Source organism: Triticum dicoccoides, chromosome 6A, assembly GCF_002162155.2.
Source record: "Triticum dicoccoides isolate Atlit2015 ecotype Zavitan chromosome 6A, WEW_v2.0, whole genome shotgun sequence".
Taxonomy (NCBI): Eukaryota; Viridiplantae; Streptophyta; class Magnoliopsida; order Poales; family Poaceae; genus Triticum; species Triticum dicoccoides.
The window spans coordinates 1,836,563-1,861,957 of NC_041390.1; the positions used below are offsets into that span (position 1 = coordinate 1,836,563).

At 46.2% G+C, this 25,395-nt stretch overlaps 1 protein-coding gene across 1 annotated transcript; it reads left to right on the forward strand.

Annotated features, from left to right (window-relative positions):
- Nucleotides 1-22,377: 22,377 nt before the first annotated feature.
- Nucleotides 22,378-23,732, forward strand: LOC119319152 (vegetative cell wall protein gp1-like). Its single transcript, XM_037593636.1, has one exon. The coding sequence runs from the start codon at nucleotides 22,418-22,420 to the stop codon at nucleotides 23,444-23,446; it is 1,029 nt and encodes a 342-aa protein (XP_037449533.1). The 5' UTR covers nucleotides 22,378-22,417; the 3' UTR covers nucleotides 23,447-23,732.
- The last annotated feature ends 1,663 nt before the right edge of the window (nucleotides 23,733-25,395 follow it).

Here is a 25,395-nt window from a genome sequence, read left to right on the forward strand (position 1 = left end):
GTCCCCAACTCAAACATGATCAAATGATAGGTAGGGAAGATGGCCAACTTGTTCACAAAAGGCAAGACTCGCCATCAGATCGGAGATGCAATCAGGTACATCAAGAACCGCTCTCAAGAGATGGCTGGCCGGCGTGCCAGATACAGGGTCAATGATGTTCCTAATCCAGCTAGCAAACAGAAGGTTGACCCTCGTGTATTGGCTTTGTACAATGATCAGAAAGAGCTCGTTGGCATTGAAGATGCATGGAACAAGCTAACCAAGAGGCTCACACATGGTCTCAAGCAACAGCAGCACAAGATGAAGATGGTCTCAATTGTTGGACCAGGCAGACTTGGCAAGACTACACTTGCTAAGCCAGTTTACGATAAGCTTCGAACACAATTTGTACACACGGCTTTTGTTCCGGTGGGTCGAGACACTGAAGTGAAGAGTCATCAACAATTTTTAATTCACAAATATTTCCTGATTTGTCAAACAATTTTGGTATTGTTTTGAAATTGGGAATTTTTTTAACCACACATTATTTAAAGAAGAAAAACACAAACAGAAATGAAAAAACAAAAGGCATAAAAATGAAATAATAAAAATAGGGCGGGAAAAACTCTTACATGGGAGCCAAGGGTGCACGTTCCCTCCTACTTTGCGCGCAGGTGACCAAATAGGAGGTCCCCGGATAACACTGTAACAAAAGGAAAACACTATAACAAATGGTATAAGCGTTGAATAGGACATTCCTTCACAACCGGTAATGGAGGAGGGCTCACACATATGGGCCAGCCCAGTTACAATTAGCTATCTAAAGTAGTGTGGGCGGCAGGTACCGATAACACTAATCTCCCTCCTAAGTTTCCCCTCTCGTTAGGGTTTTTCTCTTCCCTCGAGCGACGGCGACGCCGACACCGTAGGGACTTTTCCTCCCCGGATGTTAACCCCCTTCCGGCGATCGCTGTGGCCTTCGGCCGCCGCGGCGTTCTGGGCGGGTGGTGACTCCTTGGGACCTACCGCTCGCGGAACCCTAACCTCGAGCGAGCGCATGATGAGTTCGACTGCATCTGGATCAAGTACGGCTGCGTCCGATCTGGCTGCGATGATGAAGGAACTTGGACTGAAAGAAGATGATCTGATTGATGTTGTGGTGGAAGACACCGAGCTGCCGAAGGAAGAAACACGCTGGATGGCGTTGGCTAGGGTTCACACGGAGAAAACATACAGCCAATATTGGTTTTATAGGAATATGAGAGTGGCCTGGGACCTAGCTCAAGAGGTAAAGATCGGACCACTGGAAGATAATCTGTACTCAATGCAATTCTCGTGCCTGGGTGACTGGGAGAGGGTTATGGGAGATGGCCCCTGGAATTTCAAGGGGAAAGCACTAGTTCTGGCAGAGTATGATGGCTTCACAAAGCCGTCGTCTATAGAGCTCAACAAATTGGAAATTTGGATCCAGATTCACGACCTGCCCGATGGCTTCTTTTCTAAGGTCAAAGCTATGTCTGCTACTATGGGAGAATTCATATATGCAGAGCCTAGATCCCCGGATTTTGAAGGTAACTTTGCTAGAGTTTGAGTCAGGATCGATGTCACTAAACCTTTGAAGAACGTTGTTTCACTGGTAATAAGGAAAAATGATTCGGTGGAACAAGTCATCTTTAGAGTCAAATATGAAAGACTGCCGGACTGGTGTGCAGTTTGTGGACATCTAGGTCACCAACACAAAGAGTGCGGGGACGGGGTTCATGCCCCAAAGACTCTGGTCTTCAAAGATATCAAGGCGAGAGCAGCAATGCAGGCAGAGGTCGCGGCAGAGGCCGTGGGGGAAGAGGAAGAGGACGATCGCCCAATAGTGCAGACTCGTTTGATGATCAACATCACCAGGAACGTGATCAGCGAGACGGAGATGTAGCAATGACTGAGGTTGATCGCAACAGGAAGAGAGGGGCACATGATCCAAAAACCACGTTCCCAACCTATTCGGTACAACAGACGAAGCAACTGTTTCTGCCATCACCTGCGGTGCCCCTTAGCCCTCCTCCCAAGCAGGATCTGAAAAGATCGAAGTCATCCCCGTCTAATGAGTCAGATCTGGAGAAGAGCACAGTTTCTACCAAAAACCCTGATGCGCATGTGGCGGGCTCCGAAGCGGGGCCGCGCTTAGCGCAATGAGTCTTCTTTGCTAGAACTGTCGCGGGATTGGCAAAGCCGCGACAGTTAGAGAGCTTCGTGATCTAGCGAGGCAGTTTGCCCCCTCTATTGTTTGTATTCTTGAAACTCAAATAGAGGGAAAGAGGGTTGAGAGTATGGCTGATAGCATAGGCTACAATAAAATCTTTGCAGTTAGTAGTTCCGGTAGAAGTGGTGGACTTGGAATTTTTTGGAACGATGAAATAAAAGTGGAAGTTATCGGTTACTCAAAGTATCACATTGATATTCTTGTTGATGACTTAGTTGATTTGCAGGTAAGAATTACCTTTGTCTATGGCGAAGCCCAGGTACCAGAGAGATACAAAGCATGGGACACCCTGCGCGGTATTGCTGAGACGCAGAACAGACCGTGGGCAGTCATGGAAGATTTTAATGAGGTTCTTCACAGCCATGAACATGATGGTGTGGGACAAGAAGCCAAGCCCAAATAGAAGCATTCAGGGAAGCAGTTGATACATGTGGGTTATCAGATATTGGATACTCTGGCACCAGTTGGACATTTGAAAAAAGGGTTACAGGAGGCACCTACACCCGGGTTAGGCTGGACAGGTGCCTGGTAAATACAGATTGGGCTCTCGCCCTCGCATCATCACAGCTATCGCACAAAAGCGCTGCTAGTTTAGATCACGTTCCTATTCTTCTTCAGCTACGTGAGTTGCATGCATGCAGAATGGGCCACAAGGCTTTTAAATATGAGACGATGTGGGAAAGGGACGAAACACTGTGTGACACTGTGCGTGATAGCTGGAGTCTGCAGGATGGAGAATCGGTTGAGGGCATACATGCAAAACTAGGGAACCTGGCGGGAGATTTGTCGGCGTGGGACCGCAACCACTTCGGATCGGTGCGTATGGAGATTCGCCAACTCCAACGCCGGCTTGAGGTCATGCGTTCAGCGCCAGGACGGACGGGACCGACAAACACTGAAACCAAGATAGCTGACAGACTGATCGAACTGTTTGATAAAGAGGAATTGATGTGGCGCCAACGCGCTCGACTGGATTGGCTGGTCCATGGTGACAAAAACACCTATTGTTTTCACCTGCGAGCGAGCAGACGCCGCCGGAAGAACCAGATAAAATCGTTGCAGCGAGCGGATGGATAGCTGACTGAGGACAGGGAGGAGATGGAGGAGCTTACCACCGAATTTTACAAAAACTTATACACAACCGAGGGAGTACAGGGCATGGATAGGGTACTGGAGTCAGTACCTACTAAAGTAACGCAGGCAATGAACAATCGTCTGAATGCTCCTTACACACACGATGAAGTGAAAAGTGCGTTGTTCCAAATGTTTCCAATCAAAGCCCCTGGCCCGGATGGATTCCCCGCTCACTTCTTTCAGCGCCACTGGGATGTATGCGGTGCAGATGTAATGAAAGTGGTACTCAAAATTGTGGACGGGACAGAGTCAGCAGCATGCATTAACAATACGGTGCTGGTTCTCATCCCCAAGGTTAAAAACCTCACACTCCTTGCCCAGTTTCGGCCCATAAGTTTATGTAACGTGCTCTATAAAATAGCGTCCAAGGTAATCTCCAACAGACTCAAATAGATACTGCCAGATATAATTTCTGCTGAACAATCAGCCTTTGTTCCGGGGAGATTGATCACAGACAACATAATAACGGCATATGAGTGATTGCATTTCATGAAGAGGAACAAGGCAAAGAAAAATCACTCATGTGCTCTGAAATTGGATATGATGAAGGCGTATGATCGAGTTGAATGGGCTTATCTCTAAGCCATCATGATTAAATTGGGTTTTAACAGAAGGTGGGTGGATATTGTAATGGGCATGGTTACCTCAGTAAAATTCTCAGTCATGTTCAATGGAAAGAAACTTGAGGAGTTCAACCCATCACGTGGAATCCGACAAGGTGACCCAATATCACCGTACTTGTTCTTGTTAGCAGCAGAGGGCATGTCGTGCCTTTTCAAATCACAAAGTGAGTCATCAAACTTGGGTGGGATTCAGGTGGCGCCGCAGGCACCACTAGTTAACCATCTTCTATTCGCTGATGACAGCCTGCTGTTCTTCAAGGCCAACAGTGCGGGTGCTACAGAGGTTAACCAGTTGTTGGAAATTTATAGCCAAGCTTCAGGTCAAAGAATCAACTACAACAAATCCTCAATTTTCTTTAGCAAAGGCGTTTCTGAGGAAACTCGCAATGCTATAAAAGGTATGTTCAATGTCCCCAATGAAACCTTGAATGAGAAGTATCTGGGCATGCCATCTGATATAGGGAGTTCAAAAAATGGTGCCTTCAAATATTTGAAGGACAGATTATGGAGCAAAATTCAGGGATGGATGGAGAGAACTTTGTCGGCGGCAGGAAAAGAGGTACTAGTCAAATCTGTTGCCCAGTCAGTGCTAGTATTTTCCATGTCTTGTTTCAAACTACCTAGGGGGTTATGTGAGCACCTCAATATGCTAATAAGGAAATTTTGGTGGGGGAGCTCAAACGGCCAACGCAAACCTCACTGGGTCTCTTGGGAAGCAATGACACAACCAAAAAGCATGGGAGGCCTTGGATTCAAAGATTTTGAGCTTTTCAATCTTGCCATGTTAGCCAGGCAGGCATGGAGAATGTTACAAGACCCCGAGTCTCTGAGTGCACGGATTCTGAAGAGCGTATATTTTCCACATACATCTATACTTGAGGCAACACTTGGGAACCATCCAAGTCAGATATGGAGAGCCATAGTGGAAGGCCAGGATATTCTTAAATTGGGACTGATCAAGCGGATAGGAGATGGGGCGAGCACCAGCATTTGGACCGAAAACTGGCTTCCCCGGTCAGAGATGATGAGACCGTATGGTTGTTGCGTAAGTAATCCTCCCAACACAGTATCTGAACTGATCGATGCAACTAATGCTTCATGGAAGAGATCTGTGGTGGAAGCAACTTTCTTGCCTTTCGATGCTAAAATCATCATGGGTATCCCGTTGTGTACGACTCCTATGCAGGACTTTTGGAGCTGGATGCACGAGAGAACCGGACAATTCACAGTCAGGTCAGCCTATAATATGTTGGTATCTATGAAGCAACGGCGAGAGGCGTGGCTAGAGGGCTCCGGCGCATCATCCAGCAACCATGTCGATGAAGCCTCTTGGAAGTTGGAAAACTGCGGTACCAGCAAAAGTACGCATGTTTCTATGGCGTTCATCAAAACAGTCACTACCGACGGAGGATGTGAGGGCCCATCGTAATATGTCAACGACTAGCTCGTGCGGCCTCTGCGGTTCTCCTGATTCATGGCATCATTCCCTCCTGGAGTGCACAGTCTCCAGATGCATATGGGCGTTGGTAGATGAGGACTTGGGCTGCAGTCTGGTCGCATCAACGGAGACGAGGGTGAAGAGCTGGCTCTTTGGATTAATGGATATGCTAACACATGAGAAGTTCACTCTGCTGGCGGTCACCTTATGGGCGATCTGGACCTCGAGGAGAAAAGCTATCCATGAATCAATATTCCAATCACCCAGGGCGACGAAGGAGTTTATAACTCGCTTCATGGCTGATTTGGCTACTGCCTCACTCCCTGCAAAGATCAATGTACGTTCTGCAGCTACTGGCCACGCTTCTACTCAGAGGCTGAAGGCTCCACCTGCTGGCTATGCTAAGGTTCATGTTGACGCGGCAATAAGATTTCAGAGGGGTGGCACGGCCGCGGCCATATGCAGTGACAGCCAGGGTGTCTATATGGGGAGCTCATCACTTGTCATTGTCGGAGTTTGCGACCCCGCGACACTGGAGGCCATAGCATGTCGGGAGGCTATTTCCCTAGCACAAGATCTTAATGTGCAACGTTTTGTGGTGGCTTCGGACTGCAAACAAGTCATTGGCGACATTGCTATGGGTAGTCATGGCACTTATGGAGCTATAATCAGAGAGATAAAGATGAGATCATCACCACTTTTATGTAATTTCACCTTTGAGAGTCGAGCTCAGAATGCTGAAGCTCACGAGATAGCTAGGTTTTCTTTATCGCTACCACCAGGGCGTCATGTGTGGCTTGGCCAGGCCCATGACCATCGTTGTGTCCCACGCACTGTGGATTTTGATTAATAAAGTTGGCTCTTTCCCTAAAAAAAAAGGTACCGGTAACACTGTAAACGGCGCTATAAGCGTTGAATAAGAAGTTTCATCACAGCCGCCCCAAACCACAGCCCCAACCAGCGCTTCTGATCCTCTTCGTGCACCGGTGGCCTCAGCCTGCTTACTCATTGTCGGTGCCTACCAAACTCCGTGCTATCACCTTTGTTACTCCATTAGTGGCTGATTTATTTTCTTTACCATTTTGTACTACTCCATTAGATGCACTCTTTTTTAAGCATTTATTTGGAGTGAATAGCAAAAAACTACCACATTATGGGCTATCGTTCCGGAAAACTACCGCTTTTTTTAATTTTTCAAAAAACTACCACAAAAGTGGCTGGCTGTTCCAAAAAAACCCAAGTGGCCAAACGGTTAAGTTTTAACTAGGGTTATGACATGTGGGGCCCTCCCGTCAGGGTTTTGTCGGCCACAGTGCTCACGGCGCGTGGGTGACGGCCGTTAGGGCGCACGGGCCGTCCCAACCAGGTCAAACGGATCCAGCCCGCCCTCACTCTGTCTTCCCCCTCTCTGTCTCCCTCTCTCTTATGCGCGCCTCCCTCTCCGATGGCGGTGGCGGCGGCAAAACTAGGCGATGGCGGCCATTCAACGGGTGGAGGTGGAAGGGGGATGGAGGCGGCGAGTTCTCAGAGGTTGATAACTGGCTGGGGAGCGGTAGCTTCGCAACCCAGCCGGCGGCCCCGCCGCCGCCGCAGCGGACACCACAGGCTGCAGCTCTGATGCAGGCTCCTACGACACAGGCTACACCGCTGTCGCCTGATGATTGCCAGTTCTCGCTTGAGTACAGAGCAGCGAGGTCTCTTGATAGGGCTGTGCAGGCAGATCCGGCCAACTCCCAGCACTGGGCCTCTGCATTTGGAGGGGTGGAGTAAGTTTTTTTCCTCTTATGAGCTCCTTCAACAGTTTCTGCATTTCTGCTTGTTCATTTCAAACAACATAGCATAATTTAGTTATTTTTTTGACCAAACCCTAGGTTGATGCTGATGTGATTCATCTTAGAACATGAACATGCACTGAATAATAGTTGAGCAAACACTCTGTGGCATGTTTTGGATGCAACAGTATCACTTAGCACTGAAGGATTAGTTAGATTTAGTAGAAATGCATGGTGGATTCAGCGAAGCATTTGTTGGATTTAGATTCCTTACTGTACTTTATAGTAGTGTGCACTGAATATTTGTAGCAAAAAACACTTACTTAGTTGGGCTTTTCAAATAACATATTATGTAATGCAGGCTGGATGATGAAGTTTGGGATGTTAGGCTGCATTTCCAGGGCAGAGATAATATGGAAAGGAGGTTTTCTGTTTCAGACATCACATTTCTGAACTTGATAGCACTTACTGAGACTGAAGGCTATGGGTCAGATGACTACATGTACTGGGTAAAAGAACAAGGGATTGGACAGGAAGGTTTATTTCTTTTGGACAGTCAAGATGCAGTTGAAGAAATGATAGACCACTCAGATTTCACAGTGCTCAATATCATTGTTTCCAAGGCAAATGAAGATAGAGATGTTGAATGTAACAGGGCTCACAATGTTTGTGAAGAACAAATTCCAATAGGCAGCCCACTGGGGGGTCCTGGTTTTGTGTTAAGTCTGTCACAAGATGGAGTGGTCCACCCTCTTGAAGTTAATTTGAACACACAACAAAGCTGTAACTTCAACATTTCAGAAGCTAATGGTGGAGATGATGATGGACAGGCTGCTGGTCAAGAGGATGATGATATTGACAAATCATCCTCAGACTTTGAGATTGATAGGGGTGACTATAGAGGGATAAAGATGTCTTACAAGGCTTGGAAGAGAGGTGAAGAAAATATTGGAAATGAAGAAGAAAGAGATGCTATAGAAGACAGACCACAGTTTGAAGGTGACAGTGATGTTTCAGAGTTTTGGCAGGAGGAGAAAGAGGCAGACAGTGGAGAGGAAATAGTTGTGGAAAAATGCAGGCCTGAGAAACTCAAGCCTGTGAGAAGAGCAGCAGCAAATCCAGGTCCAACTTCCAGAGCTCACAGTCAGCCAGAGATCCCAAAGTTTCAAGATTTTGTACCTGAAGCTGATGAGTATTGCTTCCCTGGTGATATGGGCATTTCTGACTCAGATGGGGAGACTCCAAGACTACCTTCTGGAAGGAAGAGAAGATTGAAGAAGAAGAAAGAGAGGAAATGGTATGACCCAAAGGTACCTGATGCACATGAGCAGCTGTGCAAGGACCTTTGCTTCACCAATGTGTATGAGTTAAGAAAGGCATTGAGAAATTTTCATGTTAGGACTTTGAGAAACTTTCAGTACCATAGGAATGAACCATCAAGGGTTATTGTTTGGTGCCCAGAGAGGAAGAATGGATGTGATTTTTTCATGACTGCATCCAAAGTAGCCCATGAAGATACATTCACAATCAAGAAGTGCCACATGGATCATAGTTGTGGAGCTTGTGGAGAGAGTACAAAGGTTACTGTTGAATGGGTTGCAGAAGCTGTGGAGGACACAGTTAGATCAAATGTAAAGGCTGATGTAGAGACAGTTCTCAAACATACTAAGAAAAAGTTTGAGGTGCATGTACCTAGGAGTTTGGCATATAGGGCAAGACTGATGGCTGTTGATGTTGTGCAAGGTGATCATAGAAAGCAGTATCTGAGGTTGAGGGACTACCTACAATGTGTGCTTGACACAAACCCTGGAAGCAGGTGCATAGTGACAACTTTTGAGGATCCTTTGAATCCAGCCCCCACACCAAGGTTCAAGTACATGTTCTATTGCCTCCAGGCATCAAAAGATGGATTTCTTGCTGGTTGTAGGCCTTTCATAGGTACAAATCAATGATTTAATCATGTTACAAATGTAATCAAGTTATTCAATTTTGCCCTAACTATCTATGTTTATGCAAGACTTGATGGTTGCTTCATCAAGTTATCCACAGGCCAGCAGATATTGGCAGCAACTGGGAGAGATGGGAACAACAATGTGTTCCCAATTGCTTTTGGGGTGGTTGACAAAGAGGATGGGCCTAGCTGGACCTGGTTTTTAAACCAACTTAGAATCTGCATTGGCACCAGCAACCAGTTTGGGAACTACACCATCATGTCTGATAGGCAGAAGGTATTTTCTCTGACTCTGTTTTATTCTTATGCACATAGTAATGCTGCTATAGTTATCTCATTACTACCTTATGTAATCAAACAACAGGGCCTTCTTAAAGCAATTAATGAAGTATTTCCTCAATCCCCACAAAGATATTGCCTAAGACACATATATGCCAACTTCCAGTCAGCTGGCTTTAGAGCAGAAGAACTTAAGAAATGGGTTGACAAAGCTAGCTATTCCTTCACTGAACATGGTCACAAAGAAGGAATGGCAGGTTTGAAAGCAGCATGTGAACCAGCCTACATGTGGTTGAATGGCATCCCTAAGGAGTGTTGGGCTAGATATGCAATGGATCATGTGTGCAAGACTGACTTGGTAGTGAACAACCTTAGTGAGGTTTTCAACAAAATGATTCTACATGTTAGGTCAAAACCAATTAAGACCATGTTTGAAGGATTGAGGACCAAACTAATGGTTAAGTACCAGGGCATCAGAGAGAAAACAGAGAGATGTAGGTGGGAAATAACCCCAGATTACATGGAGAAGCTTGAGGAGAGCAAGAAATGGGCTAAAACTGTGAAGCAAACATGGCTGGTCCCAACATCTGGCAAGTAACTAGGGGAGAGAACACATATTGTGTGAAGCTTGATGTAGGGAGCTGCTCTTGCAGGAGGTGGGACATGACTGGATCACCTTGCCACCATGCAATATCTGCAATGCAGAAGATAAAAGTTCACCCAGAAGATTATGTGCATCCATTCTTTAAGAAGCCAATGTATAAGGCTGCATACCAGCACATCATCTACCCTGTCCCTGGCCCTAAATTCTGGCCCAACACCAACACACCAGACATAGAACCACCAGTTTTCAGGGAGAAGAAAGGCAAGAAGCAGACAGCTAGGAGAAAGGGTGAATTTGAGGTGCCAGCTCCAAAGGATACATCAAGGATGGGCACAATAACATGCAGTAACTGTGGTCTGCAAGGCCACAGGTGGACAATGTGTGGAGACAGACTTAAGGCCAAGTTTATGACAAGGAAAAACAACCACCAGGCCACATCATCAGGTCCAGCTCCAGCTTCAGGTCCAGCTCCAGCTTTAGGACCACTTAGGGGCAGGAAACTAGCAACAGCTTCAACAAGGTCAACCACATCTGCTACAACAAGGGCAACCACATCTACTGCAGTTTCAACAGGTGGATCAAGAAAGAGAAAGAACCCACCACCTGCTTCAGCACCAGCCAACAACACCAGGTCAAGTGCATCATCTCCAGTAAAGAACACCAGGTCAAGTGCAAGAGGTTTCAATGCTCCAAGGGCAGCATCAACATCAGGTCAAGCTGATGTTGGTTCTAAGAGGAAGAGGAAGGCCCCAAGCAAACTTGCTTTGTATTTCACAGCCAGTGGCAACCATTGAATATGTTGCACTCAACTATGCTTTATGCCTTGAACTCTGCTTGTTAGGCATGCTTGCTATCTGTGTTATTTGCAGTGAACTTTGTTTTCATTTGAACAATTAAGTTATGTGGTCTATGTATGAACTGCTTGGAACAATTAAGTTATATGGTCTGTGTTTGAACTTCTTGGAACAATTAAGTTATCTGCTGTCAAGCTTTATTTTGATTTTATATGTCCTAGGTTATGAATTGTTTCATATGAAATTATTTCTTATGTTGAGCATTGTTATGTAGATCAAGTGATTTATTTTGTTGATAATTGATTGATATGATTAGGTCAATTTGGTCACTTTGGGGGGCTACTTGTCGACCAACCCCAAAGTGGCCACATTTGGCCACTTTGGGGTGGAACTTGTCGACCAACCCTAAAGCCACCCAAATTTGGCCACTTTGGGTGGCTACTTGTCGACCAACCCCAAAGTGGCTATCTAGGACCAAAACCTAACATATCAAAGCTAAAACATCAAGATTTTCCCATCTAGGCACCAAACCCTAAGAGATCAAACCTAAAACAACAAGATATGGCCATCTGAACAAACCATAACATATCTAACTTAAAACATCAAGATCACCAGATCAATTCATTCATACATACAAATATAGATAAAAGATTCACTCATAAATTGCATCATAGACAGATTGATTCATCACATAGATAGATCATTCAACATTTTTCTTTCACCAGCTTCATACATTGCATTGCATCATAGACAACTTGATTCGTCACATACATACCTCATTCAACATTGTTCTTACACCAACTTCAAACATCACATAGATAGAAAGACAGATCTAGGAACACAGAAACATAACAGCAGCATCATGGGTACAAAATCCTAGTCCACCTTTGCCTACCTGAAAGGGATGGAAATTTGCCCTCTTCCTTGCCCAGTAGATGATATCATCATCACTAGGGTTGGAACCAGGGGGAATGCCTCCAGGAACTGCTCTATGTCCTTGCGGTTGCGTGCTGCAAGGATCATCTCAGCAAGTTGCCTTCTCGCCCTCCTCCTTGCATCTCTGCGCCTGGCTTGTCTGGGCACCTCTTCTTCTCCATCTATGACCTCTCCAGGATCCATCTCTCCCTTGGATTCTAGGGTTTCTTTGGCGGCTGGGGGGTTGAGAAGGGTGGGGATGGGGGGATTGACTGCGGTTTCACTCAAGGGGTGGGCTTTATAGACTAGTAATGGTTGGTGGTAGGTAGGTGGAGTAATAAAACAGCCCAGTCTAGGCCCACAATGTGTACATAATGGTTTTAGGCCCAAAAATATACTAGTTCAGCGTTGCTACTTTCAGGAAAACAACCTAAAGAAATAAAACAGTTCTTCACTGCATTACTTAAGATAGATAGGTTCTTAACAGTACAATAACATAAGCCAGACTTAGCAAAGGTTCTCCACCACTCTAGTTACCATAACTTAAACAGTTCATATAGGAATGCACAAAATATACTCCTACCATCATCTTGCAAGGCCTGTTATATGTGTAGGCCACCTTACTTACTTAACCACCATTGTCCAAATCTTCAAGCCTCCAGTATGGCCTTGATTTTCTCAAGCTTTTCCTTGCTCCCATGGCCAGCATTCAGCAGATCAGCAACTACTTTCTCAAGCTCTGTCTTCTCTTGTGCAAGAAGATCCCTGTCCACCTTTATCTCTTTCATTGCCTTCCTGGTGTTGTGAATTATGTCTGCCTGGGCCTGAAGGATACACCTCTGTTCTTTTGCTAGCCTTAGATTCTCCATCTTCATCTCCAGCTCTAGCTCTTCCTTTTGCTTCTCAAATTTCCCAGCATCCATTGCTTTTTGGTAGTCAATCTTGCCAACACCATCATGCCAGTCAAACATCTTGCTAACATCATCAACCATTTTATGATACTCAGTGCAGAGCAGATCATAGTCCTTCTTCAACTTGGCAACCTCATCCTCATATGCATGCTTGTCTTGAATCCTTCCAAGGTTTTGCTCATGGAACATTTCCCGCAACTTGATGAGGCGGTTCTTAAGTACATCAGGCCAGGCAGGATCAACCCACTGAACTACACCACAATTCACACCTCCCTATAGTTTGATCAGAGAACACATACTTCAGAAAATGCAGAAATTCAGTTCTAACTTCAATTCAAAAAGAGGGTTGGTACACAAGGAGGACATGTAACCATAAATTCAGTACTAAATTCAGTTCAAATAGAGTTAATGTACAAATGCAGTAACCACTAGGCATAACTGAATCCACTAGGCATAACTGAATCCACCCAGGATACTCAATTACTCACCTGAACAGGGCATCCATAGAACCTCCTCCCAGTCTTAGCACGCAACACACTTCCTAGGCTTCGTATCATGCAGAGTACACTTGGCAACTTCCTCCATGGGAGCACCACACCAGAGTGGCTCAGGGATGGTGTCAGGTGTGTCCTACATGCAGTAAAAGGTAGATCAAAACCAATGCATCAACTAGTTCAACTTGAGTCAAGCTTTGCCTTGCTCAAGGTTAGATCAGACATCACAGTGCCATCCATACCCTAGATCAAAACTAATAGATAACCAAACCAAATGAATCCATCCATACAAATATACAGCTCATCAACCCTCATTCCCAAATCGATTCAACCCTAACCCTAGATAATGACAGAGAGGAGGAGGATGAGGCTTACAAAGTACTCCATGTCCATCAGGTTGCCCCCCATGCTATCGTCGGAGCTCTCATCCCCATCATTCCAAGAAGGCATCCTGGCCGGCGACGAGGAACTGAGGTGGTCGGCGACGATGGAGAGCTCGGCCAGGGGAAACAGAGCGAGGGGGGAGAGTGAGAGTGAGGGGGGAGAGAGTGAGTGAGCGAGAGGGAGACAGAGTGAGGGCCGGATCCATTTTGACCTGGTCGGGACGGCCCGTGCGCCCTAACGGCCGTCACCCGCGCGCCGTGAGCACTGTGGCCGACAAAACCCTAACGGGCGGGCCCCACATGTCATAACCCCAGTTAAAATTTAACCGTTCGGCTACTTGGGTTTTTTGGAACAGCCAGCCACTTTTGTGGTAGTTTTTTGAAAAATTAAAAAAAAGCGGTAGTTTTCCGGAACGATAGCCCGTAATATGGTAGTTTTTTGCTATTCACTCCATTTATTTGACATGACGGTTTGTGATTACAACAGCAGCAAGCAGAAACTGAACAAACAGAGGTTCGAATCAAACGACTCATTACATCACAAAAAATACAATCATATTGTTACAATAATTAAAATATGGTATATTAATTGGATATATAGAAACCAGGACATCTCATCGGTCTTGAGCTTCCTTCACCTTGGTGCTACTGTTCAATTTGCTCTTCTTTAGCATTGGTGCTACTGTTACCATTCTGACGGAGCTTGCTTTTCAATTTTTTTTTCTTTTCTTTCTTGTCGAGATCAATGCTGGAGCCTGTTTTCGTTTCCTTGTTCTTTTCTCTTTTGTCCAAAATGTCGGAGCCTGTTTTCTTTTTCTTTTCCTTTTTGTCGAGAATGGTTGAACCTGTTTCCTGTTTCCCTTCCTTTTTATCGAGAATGCTGGATCCAATTTCCTTTTCCCTTTTCTTTTCTTCTGTGTCGAGGATGCTTGTGCCTGATTCCTTTTTCTTTTGCTTCTCTATTTTGTCGAGAATATTGGAGCCTTTCTCCTTTTCCTTTTTCTTTTCTTTTGTGTCAAGAATGCCTGAGCCTGTTTCGTTTTCCTTCTTCATTTCTTTTGTGTCAAGAATGCTGGAGCCTGTTTCTTTTTTCCTTTTCTTATCTTTTTTGACGAGAATGTTGGAGCCTGTTTCATTTGTCTTTTTCGTTTCCTTCATGTTGAAAATGCTGGAGCTTGCTTCACTGCTCGGTTTTGCCTCAACTCTGTGCCAATGCCGATAAGCTGGTTTGGACTGCGAGCGTTCAGATCCTTCTGGATGTGCTCGGGTGCATCATTTTCATTTGTCAGTCCCAGCCAAACAAAGTTTGGCCGCACAGTGCGAACAGTTGAAAGGTGATCTTCACCGTGTCTATTCCAGATTGTACAGAGTTATATATATACGCCTAGGTACAGCAGCTACAAGCAACGGAGAAGGGGATCGTGTGTAACAGACGCAGGTGTCCCATGCTACTTGCGCGAGCCGATCGGTCCAGCCGAGGGACCCGGTAATGTACATGCAGGAGGCGTTTTACAATTCCAGCAGCCCCCCACAGCCGCAACGGGGTCTTCGACGACATTGAGGCTGGACCGGAACTCTGTGAAGACGCCGGTTGGTATCCCCTTGGTGAAAACGTCGGCAAACTGGGAGGCTGCCGGAACATGCAGAACACGAACATCTCCGAAGGCAACGCGGTTGCACACAAAATGAAGATCAATCTCCACGTGCTTGGTGCGTTGGTGTTGTACCGGGTTGGTGAAGAGGTACGTCACTGTTGGGTAACGTAGTAATTTCAAAAAAAAATCTACGCACACGCAAGAACATGGTGATGCATATCAACAAGAGGGGGGAGTGTTGTCTACGTACCCTCGTAGACCGGCAACGGAAGCGTTGACACAACGTAGAGGAAATAGTCGTACGTCTTCCCGATCCGACCGATCCAAGTACCGAACGTACGGCACCTCCGAGTTCTGCACACGTTCAACTCGGTGACGTCCCTCGAGCTCCGATCTAGCCGAGTGTTGAGGGAGAGTTTCGTCAGCACGACGGCGTGATGACGGTGATGATGTTCTACTGACGCAGGGCTTCGCCTAAGCACCGCTACGATATGACCGAGGTGGAATATGGTGGAAGGGGGCACCGCACACGGCTAAGAAACGATCACGAAGATCAACTTGTGTGTCTAGAGGTGCCCCCCTGCCTCTGTATATAAAGGAGCAAGGGGGGAGGCCGGTCGGCCCTCTATGGGCGCGCCAGGAGGAGGAGTCCTCCTCCTAGTAGGAGTAGGACTCCCCTTTCCTACTCCTACTAGGAGGAGGAAAGGAAGGAGGAGGAGGAGAAGGAAGGAGAAGGAGGAAAGGGAGGAAAGGGGGGCCGGCCCCCTAGTCCAATTCGGTTTGGGCTAGGAGGGCCGCACGCCCTGCCTCCTCTCTTCCACCACTTGGCCCATGAGGCCCATTACTTCTTCCTCGTATTCCCGTAACTCCCCGGTACTCTCGAAAATAGCCGAATCACTCGGAACCTTTCCGATGTCCGAATATAGTCGTCCAATATATCGATCTTTACGTCTCGACCATTTCGAGACTCCTCGTCATGTCCCCGATCTCATCCGGGACTCCGAACTACCTTCGGTACATCAAATCACATAAACTCATAATACAATCGTCACCGAAACTTTAAGCGTGCGGACCCTACGGGTTCGAGAACTATGTAGACATGACCGAGACATGTCTCTGGTCAATAACCAATAGCGGAACCTGGATGCTCATATTGGCTCCCACATATTCTACGAAGATCTTTATCGGTCAGACCGCATAACAACATACGTTGTTCCCTTTGTCATCGATATGTTACTTGTCCGAGATTCGATCGTCGGTATCCCAATACCTAGTTCAATCTCGTTACCAGCAAGTCTCTTTACTCGTTCCGTAATACATCATCCCGTAACTAACTCATTAGTTGCAATGCTTGCAAGGCTTAAGTGATGTGCATTACTGAGAGGGCCTAGAGATACCTCTCCGACAATCGGAGTGACAAATCCTAATCTCGAAATACGTCAACCCAACAAGTACCTTCGGAGACACCTGTAGAGCACCTTTATAATCACCCAGTTACGTTGTGACGTTTGGTAGCACACAAAGTGTTCCTCTGGTAAACGGGAGTTGCATAATCTCATAGTCATAGGAACATGTATAAGTCATGAAGAAAGCAATAGCAACAAACTAAACGATCAAGTGCTATGCTAACGGAATGGGTCAAGTCAATCACATCATTCTCCTAATGATGTGATCCCGTTAATCAAATGACAACTCATGTCTATGGTTAGGAAACATAACCATCTTTGATCAACGAGCTAGTCAAGTAGAGGCATACTAGTGACACTCTGTTTGTCTATGTATTCACACATGTATTATGTTTCCGGTTAATACAATTCTAGAATGAATAATAAACATTTATCATGATATAAGAAAATAAATAATAACTTTATTATTGCCTCTAGGGCATATTTCCTTCAGTCACCGATACGTTGTCTCAGTAGACAGTGGTAGCACCATGGAGGCCATCCGATATCCTGAAGAAGCTTCGTAGCCAACACGACTCCGTGACCGCGTTGGCGACAGCTCGGTACTCTGCCTCCGCACTCGATCGCGACAAGGTGGTTTGTCGCTTCGAGGACCAGGAGACGAGGTTGTCACCGATGTACATGCAGTAGCCAGACATTGAGCGTCAGGTACGGTGTCGGGACAACCGGCCTAGTCGGCGTCTGTGTAAGACATGAGCTGGGATGAAGCGGACAGATGAAGATGAAGGCCAAGGTGGGTGGTACCGCGCAGATAACGCATGATACGTTTGAGGAGGGCGGCGTGTAGCGTGCGCGGCGAGTGCATGACGAGGCACACCTGCTGGACGGTGTAGGCGATGTCCGGGCGCATGAGCGTGAGGTACTGCAGGGCACCGGCGAGACTACGGAAGAGGGATGGGTCAGGAGCAGGGTCGTTGGCTGAGGTGGCGAGCTTTGCTTTGGTGTAGACGGGGGTAGTGATGGGTTTGCAGTTGAGCATGGAGGCGCGATCAAGGATCTCGAGCGCATACTGTTGCTCGGAAAGAAACAAACCAGTGGGGCTGCGCTGAACATTGACGCCAAGGAAGTGGTGGAGCGAGCCGAGGTTCGCCATGGAGAACTCAGAGGTGAGAGCGGCGGTAACGGTGGTGAGTAACCCGGAGGAGCTAGCAGTGAGAATGATATCGTCAACATATAGCAAGAGGTATGCCACTGAGGTGCCACGGCGGAGAATAAATAGGGATGTGTCGGATCTTGACACCGTGAAGCCGAGCGAGAGAAGGAATGTGGTGAACCGCTGGAACCACGCACGAGGAGCCTGCTTAAGTCATACAAGGACTTTTGGAGTTTGCACATGGTCGAGGGGTGTGCGGTGTCGACGAAGCTAGCCGGCGGCTGACTGTAGACGAGCTCATCGAGAGTGTCGTGGAGGAAGGGGTTCTTCATGTCCAGCTGGTTAATGGCCCAACGGTTACTGATGGCGACACTGAGGATGACGCGGATGGTGGCCGGTTTCACCACACGGGGCTGAAGGTCTCCCCGTAGTCAATGCCGGGCTGCTTTGTGAAGCCACGAAGTACCCAACACGCCTTGTACCGAGCGAGGGAGCCGTCGGGATGAAGCTTGTGACGGAATATCCACTTCCCAGACACCAAGTTGACACCTGCAGAGCAAGCAACCAAAGACCACGTTTTGCTTTGCAACAAAGCGTTAAATTCTTCAAGCATAACATTGTACCAGTTGGGGTCTTTGAGAGCTTCTTTGTAGTTTGCGGGAATAGGAGAGATGGGGGCGGGAGAGGTAGCGACGGTCAGAAGCTTCTTTGGCTGCAGAAAACTGGACTTTGCGCACGTGCGCCTGGCATGCAAGTTTTTGGCAGGTAAAATCGGCACGACTCAGGGTGGGATCATACTACATGCGTGGGCGGCATAGAGTGAGGGGCGCTGCATGCAGAGGCGTAAGTGGCGGGCTACTGCATCTAGGCGTGGAGATCGAGGAAGGCATGCGGGCCCCGGGGCTATCGCATGCAGCAGGTGGGGCGTGCCCGGCAGGTGCACCTGGAGTCGAATGCTGCAACCTGAAGACACCCTGATAAATTCATGGAGCGAATGCCGTGCTCGGCCTTCTCGTTTTGAGGGGAGGTGTGCGGGCAGGAGTGACAAAGGATGATGCCTCGTAGAGGAAAGTGCATAGGTGAACGTTTAGGAAGTCGCCCCCATTATCACATTGAACACACTGTATGTAAACACGGAATTGTGTGAGCACGTACTGGTAAAAGCGTTCAAGGGTGGCAGCGGCATCGGGCTTATGGTGTAGCAGGAAGCTCCAAGAGAAGTGAGTGAAGTTGTCCATGACAAACAAATAATATTTGAAGCCGGAAAAACTCGCAATTGGTGAGGTCCATATATCATAGTGCACTAGTTGAAAAGGAAAAGTAGTAAATAACAGAGAATCTGGAAAAAGGAAGGCGAGCATGGTGGCCTAATTGACATGCATGACAAGTACCATGGGGTGGACTGCCTTATTACAATTTGGTTAAAAACTGCTCGCCAAACGGGAAAGGAAGGCAGCACTGGGGTGCCCTAATCACCGATGCCACAAGTTTCCAACGTCCATACAGAGCGCCGCCTGGTGGTTGGTGGTGCCGCCGGAGAAGGATTAAAGCTGGCTGTAGCTACTGCGGCTCATAAGAGGAGTCCGAGTGGCTAGATCCTTCACAACAAAGCCAAGGGGGTAAAACTCAATTGTTACCAAATTGTCAATGCAAAAACGACGAACGGAAATAAGATTTGTAACGACATAAGGGGAGTATATATAAGATGTTGTGAAGATAGAATAGCAATTCATAGGATTTTTAACGACGAACAGAGATAAGATTTGTAACGACACGAGAGGCACAATTGTGCCTTTTTCAGAAAGAAAAAAACGTGCTCCCGGTTTGTTTTTTGTCCGGTATTTTTCGTAAAGTAAAACGTTCATCAAAACCTATCAAATCGGATCTAATTTTCAAGATCTCGGTGCAAGGAATACAACGGAGAAAACGATTCGGGATTTGAATGCATGGTTTAACCGATAAAACATTTTGAATAAATGAATCGACAAAAAAAAGAAAACTCACTAGTTGCGACATGGTAGGAGTGACCTTTGCAAAGAGTACTCCTTAATTAGCGATTTGGGTTTTCCGGCGACGCATCCTACCTAGCTTGATGCAAATGGCCCAACTTTGGTTGGCTAGCTCGGGCAACAGGGTCTTTGATAGATTTAGATAGATGGTCCAAAAACTAACAACTACGGCATTTTTTAAACATAACTATGAAATTTTCAGGCACCCTTGAGCCAAATATATAAAGACTACAGGGAACTTGCAACCATCACAAAACACGGGAACTTCATTACAAACAAACAGAGGAACAAAGCAAAGCAAAAGTTCTTCAGAGCGAAGCTGGAGAAATGCCTTGGCAGCAGTGCTGCAACCTGAATATACCCTGATAAACTCTCAGCACACCAGACCTCAAAACTTGTGAAGCTCTAAAATTCTCACTTGCTATTTGTTCTATCAGTCTTGTTCCCCACTTCAGTGCCTCTGAAGAAATATCATAGCGCGTGCTGCAGACAAGGATTAAAGTGGCACTCCACTCACCCAACCCAATCTAGTTGTGAGGTCATATCGTCTTTAACTTGGTACTCTATGCATGTCTTTTCTTTTTCGTCTATACATATGATTCAATCGGTAGGTAACTTGGCACTCTATGGATGTCTTTTCTTTTTCATCTATACATACGATTCAATCGGCAGGTAACTTGGTACTCTATGGATGTCTTTTCTTTTTCATCAATACATACGATTCAATCAGTAGGTAACTTGGTACTCTATGGATGTCTTTTCTTTTTCATCTATACAGACGATTCGATCGGTAGGTAACTTGGTACTCTATTGATGTCTTTTCCTTTTCATCTATATGTACGATTCAATCGGTAGGCAACTTGGTACTCTATGGATGTCTTTTCTTTTTCATCTATACATACGATTCAATCGGTAGGTAACTTGGGACTCTACGGATGTCTTTTCTTTTTCATCTATACAGACGATTCGATCGGTAGGTAACTTGGTACTCTATTGATGTCTTTTCCTTTTCATTTATATGTACGATTCAATCGGTAGGTAACTTGGTACTCTATGGATGTCTTTTCTTTTTCATCTATACATACGATTCAATCGGTAGGTAACTTGGGACTCTAGGATGTCTTTTCTTTTTCATCTATACAGACGATTCGATCGGTAGGTTAGGTAAAGTACGTTTTGTATATAGGAGTACTTTTTGTTTTATTCTAGAGCATTGGATGTGCACCAACAAGCAGCTGATCGTGATTGGTGTATGAAATGTGAAAGTTACGGCTACAACCGAAATGAGTGCCCTGTGCACGGCGTGCACTGATCGTGATTATTAGAAACCGCGTACTTAAAGGTGCATCACTGTCCGATAGGACAGCCACTAGCTTTGCTGCGAAATAGGCTTCTTTGATCGAAAGTGCCTTTCTGCTCCCGAGCTCATTTGAGCTCGGTGAACAGTAAAATTGAAAAAATTCAAAAAAATTCAAATAATTCCAATTTTTTTTGGAGAAACATTGACAAAAGTTTTAAGTGCTTGCAAAAATTCATCATGAAATCACATTCCTGTAAAGCGTGGCAAAAAAAAACAAATTCAGTGCTCCAAAATGCTTCTGAAAGTAGTCTTTTCAGAGTACTGATTTTGTTTTTTTTGCCACGCCTTCTAGAAATGTGATTTCATGGCGAATTTTTGCAAGCACTTAGAACTTTTTCTCCCAAAAAAATTTGGATTTTTTTAAAAAAAATTGATTTAGTTTTGATTTTACTGTTCACCCGAGCTCATTTGATTCTTTTCTTTACTTTGGGGGGAATAGGCTTCTTTGATTCAAAGGGGTTTTAAACTTTTAATAGAATTTTGGAGGAATCTAATCCTTAGAAAATTTTTCTGTATGTGTTGTTTGAGTCATAGAATAGGAATTCATACGGGAAACAATAGGACTCATTTAAACTAGATTCCGTAAAAAGATCCATCCATGCAAACCTCAAGTTTAGAATCCACGATATTCCTGTGTACAACAATACATCGTACAGGCTTCTTTTTTTTTTATCAAGAACTTTATTCTTGCACCTCAAAATTTTCAATAAAAAAGGTATAGTGTGTTCATACAAAATTTCAACAAAATATATTTGAAAAAAAATCATATATAGTCTACACAAAGGGGAAAACGACAAATACATAATTTAAAATAGGCTTATTTCTATTGCATTTGGGCTGGATTTTTTTTATGTAGCCTACAAATCTGTGTATGGCTTAATTAAACTTCTTGGACACGCAAATAACATGTATACGTGTTTACATGATTTTTCTTATTTTAAAAAAAATTACATGATTTACAAATTCCATGCTCACAGCCATCTGCTACCCTGCTATGAATTCAACAGAATTACTGAAAGTGATCAGGTTGTTCACAACTTGGGCAACTGTATGCTTCTGCATGTTGCTCTCCTACGATCAACTGAAAAATGTCACATCTATCCAGACGAAAACTACACAAACTTTTTCTTTATGATGATAACTCAAAACTTTTCTAAATGACTTTTTATTGTGGCTAGCTGCTGGTTAGAGCACTAAGCGGAGGCGTGCAGTCCCGCATCTTCAAAAAGGCAAAGCTAACAAGCCCAATCAGAGTTGGAGTAAACAACGTACATGCTTGTCCAGCCTTGATGGCTGAATTCGCTTATAAATAGGAAGATCGAGACGCACGCACTTGCAAGTTCGTACCAACACAAGCTTAGCCATGACGATGAGGAAGCGCCCATCCGCGTCCTCTCTTCTCGTAGCACCGTTGCTGCTTATGCTTCTTCCAGTGTTTGCTCTTGCTGCCGGGAGGCACAACCTGATCACTAGAGACCCTCAGTACGGCCCACGGGCGAACCCAAATCCAGAACCACTACCAGGAAAACAGCCAGATCCAAACCCTCAACCATTGCCGGGACCACAACCAGACCCAAAGCCGCAACCGCTACCCGAGTCTAAACCTCATACAAACCCACAACCACTGCCAGATCCACAACCTGATCCAAACGCTCAACCATTACCAGGACCACACCCTGACTCAAATCCACAACTATTGCCAGGACAAAACCTGCAACAGTTGATGAACCCACAGCCAAACACAAAGCCGCGGCCACTACCAGACCCACGAGCAAAACCAAACCCTCGGCCATTACCAAGACTGCAGCCTGATCGAAATCCACAACCATTACCAGACCCAAACCCGAAACCATTGCCGGACCCACAGCCAAACCCAAACCCTAAGCCACTACCAGGGCCGCAACCTGATCCAAACCCACAACCATTACCAGAACCAAACCCAAAACCATTGCCGGACCCACAACCAAACCCAAACCCTCAGCCATTACCAGGACCACAGCCTGATCCAAACCCAGAACCATTACCAGACCCACAACCAAACCCAAACCCTCAGCCATTACCAGGACCACAGCCTGATCCAAACCCAGAACCATTGCCAGACCCAAACCCGATACCATTGCCGAACCCACAGCCAAACCTAAACCCTCAGCCATTACCAGGACCACAGCCTCATCCAAACCCGCAACCATTACCAGACCCAAACCCGAAGCCATTGCCGGACCCACAGCCAAACCCAAACCCTCAGCCATTACCAGGACCGCAACCTGATCCAAACCCACAACCATTACCGGACCCGAATCCACAACCACTGCCTGACCCGAATGCACAACCAAAACCACCACTTGGGACTCAAGCAGAAAAAGGAAATGGTGAAGCAAACGTCCAAGAGTAATTGTTGGCATGAGATGTTCGGGTACATCAACCATGCCAGACATAGTATCATCATTACTTATATTGCCGGTTGGATTAAATAAGTGGTGTGTTGTAACCCACCACCATTAAGTCATCCCATGCTATATAATGTCAAGATCAATCAAGATTAGGGCATGATGCCCATGTAAATCTTGTGATTGTTCTTATTTACTTTTCTGGCTTGTACGGAGGATGATGGCTTGTGTGTGCTGGTTGTACTATGATTGTGTGATGATATATACTAAAAAAATTACGTTGTACCTTTAGTTTTATCATTTTTGACAGGGATTATGTGGAAAGGATTTACCCCAAGCTTTACACTTGTGCCAATAAGAAAGGTGGAAACTTATTTACAGGGTAAATCTTGGCGTGAATTTAAACTTAAGAGTGAATAAAAGCATGGTGCAAATTTGTAACATGAGGGGAAACATTTTGCAGAATGAAAGTTTGAGGTATGAAGTGGCCAGGATTCTAATTTGGGCATACATTTGCCACAAGTTACAAATTAGGTGGTAAATGTTGATTAACTATATATATTACATTTAAATTTTGAATTTATGGAGAATATTTTCACAAACTACTTTGGGCTTATCTCGCCCAAAAAAGAACTACGTTTTCTATAGATAACGCACTATTGGGTCTATTCTCCCTGTGCAAGTCTTGCTACAAGTACTCCGTCCATTCCAAAAAAATATTTGAATTTTTTTCATTGTCAAACTATACAAACTTTTACCAAGTTTGTGGAAAATTTTATCAACTTCTTGAAGCACCCCCTCATCCTCTCTTCTCGTAGCAGTGCTGCTTTTTGCGAAAAGGATTCAGATCTACTATAAAGGTTCACCAGAAGTGTAGAGCATCCCCAACATAATAAAAATCACGTGGGAATCCAGAAATCTCTGGACCATCGAACAGTCACTACCGGGACCAGGACGAGCCACTGTCACCGCTCACCTACCGGAGTCGGCCTGGCCTCGATGACACCCGGGAAGTCTTCATGCGCATGCCCCTAAGGCTCTTGTAACCTTCCTTCATTTCTTCTGAAACTCTAGAATTTGAATCATGTCGATAAGGTTGAGAAAGAGAGAAGCATGGCCGCACACTAGCTAACATGGACCCTAAGTTAACAACCTCCATAACAAACTCATCTAGGTAAGCTCGCGACGCCCTCCCGCTAGGGCGGCTCGGGTGGAAACCCTAGCCCCCGCCGACGGGCACGTCCATCCTCCCCCTCCCCTCCGCCGCCGCTAGAGGAGGTCGTCGGGCGAAGCCCCAGGCGGCTGATGGCGGCGGCGGAGGCTCTCTTCCCTCCCGCGCCAGATCAGGTGAGGCGGGTCACCCATGGCACCGAGGCGCTCTCCCCCTATCTGCGTCGTCACGGCGCGTCTAGGCGACGACGCAAGGTGGCGGCGTGGTGCTGGGCGGGGGCGGCGGAGCTGCTAGGCTCCGAGGAAGATCTAGTGGCGCCAGTCATTCGATGAGCTCACGGGTCATGCGGGCTTGGTCGCGGTGGCCGGTAGCTCGGCCTGTCGGCGGCGGCTGGATCCCGGGCAGCGGCCCTGAAAGGTGGCAGCAGGTGAAGCTCAGGCTTCCCGCGGCGGCATGGCGTGGTGCTGTCCCTATCCAAGGCGGATCTGCATCGCCGATCCCGTGGTTTTGTCGCAGATTGGTTCAGATCAGAGACGGTGATTAGTGTGCGGGGTCATCTCGGCAGCTCTCGCGGTTTGGCGAGGTGGGGTGAGAGCCCTCCTCCCAGGCTCTAGTGGTGGCGCACTCAGGAAGTGGCCGGTGCTCCAGGGCTCCTACGGTGGCACTGTTGTTGTGGTTGGTCACCGGATCTAGGTGGCTAGATCTGAGGCTTTGAAGGCGGTCGAGACCGTGCATAGGTTGTCGGGTGGATTTCTTGGGACGGATCCGGGTGAAAATTTGGTC

Coding starts and splice junctions, on each gene's coding strand:
- LOC119319152 (XM_037593636.1), top strand. CDS start 22,418: ATGACGATGAGGAAGCGCCCATCCGCGTCCTCTCTTCTCGTAGCACCG.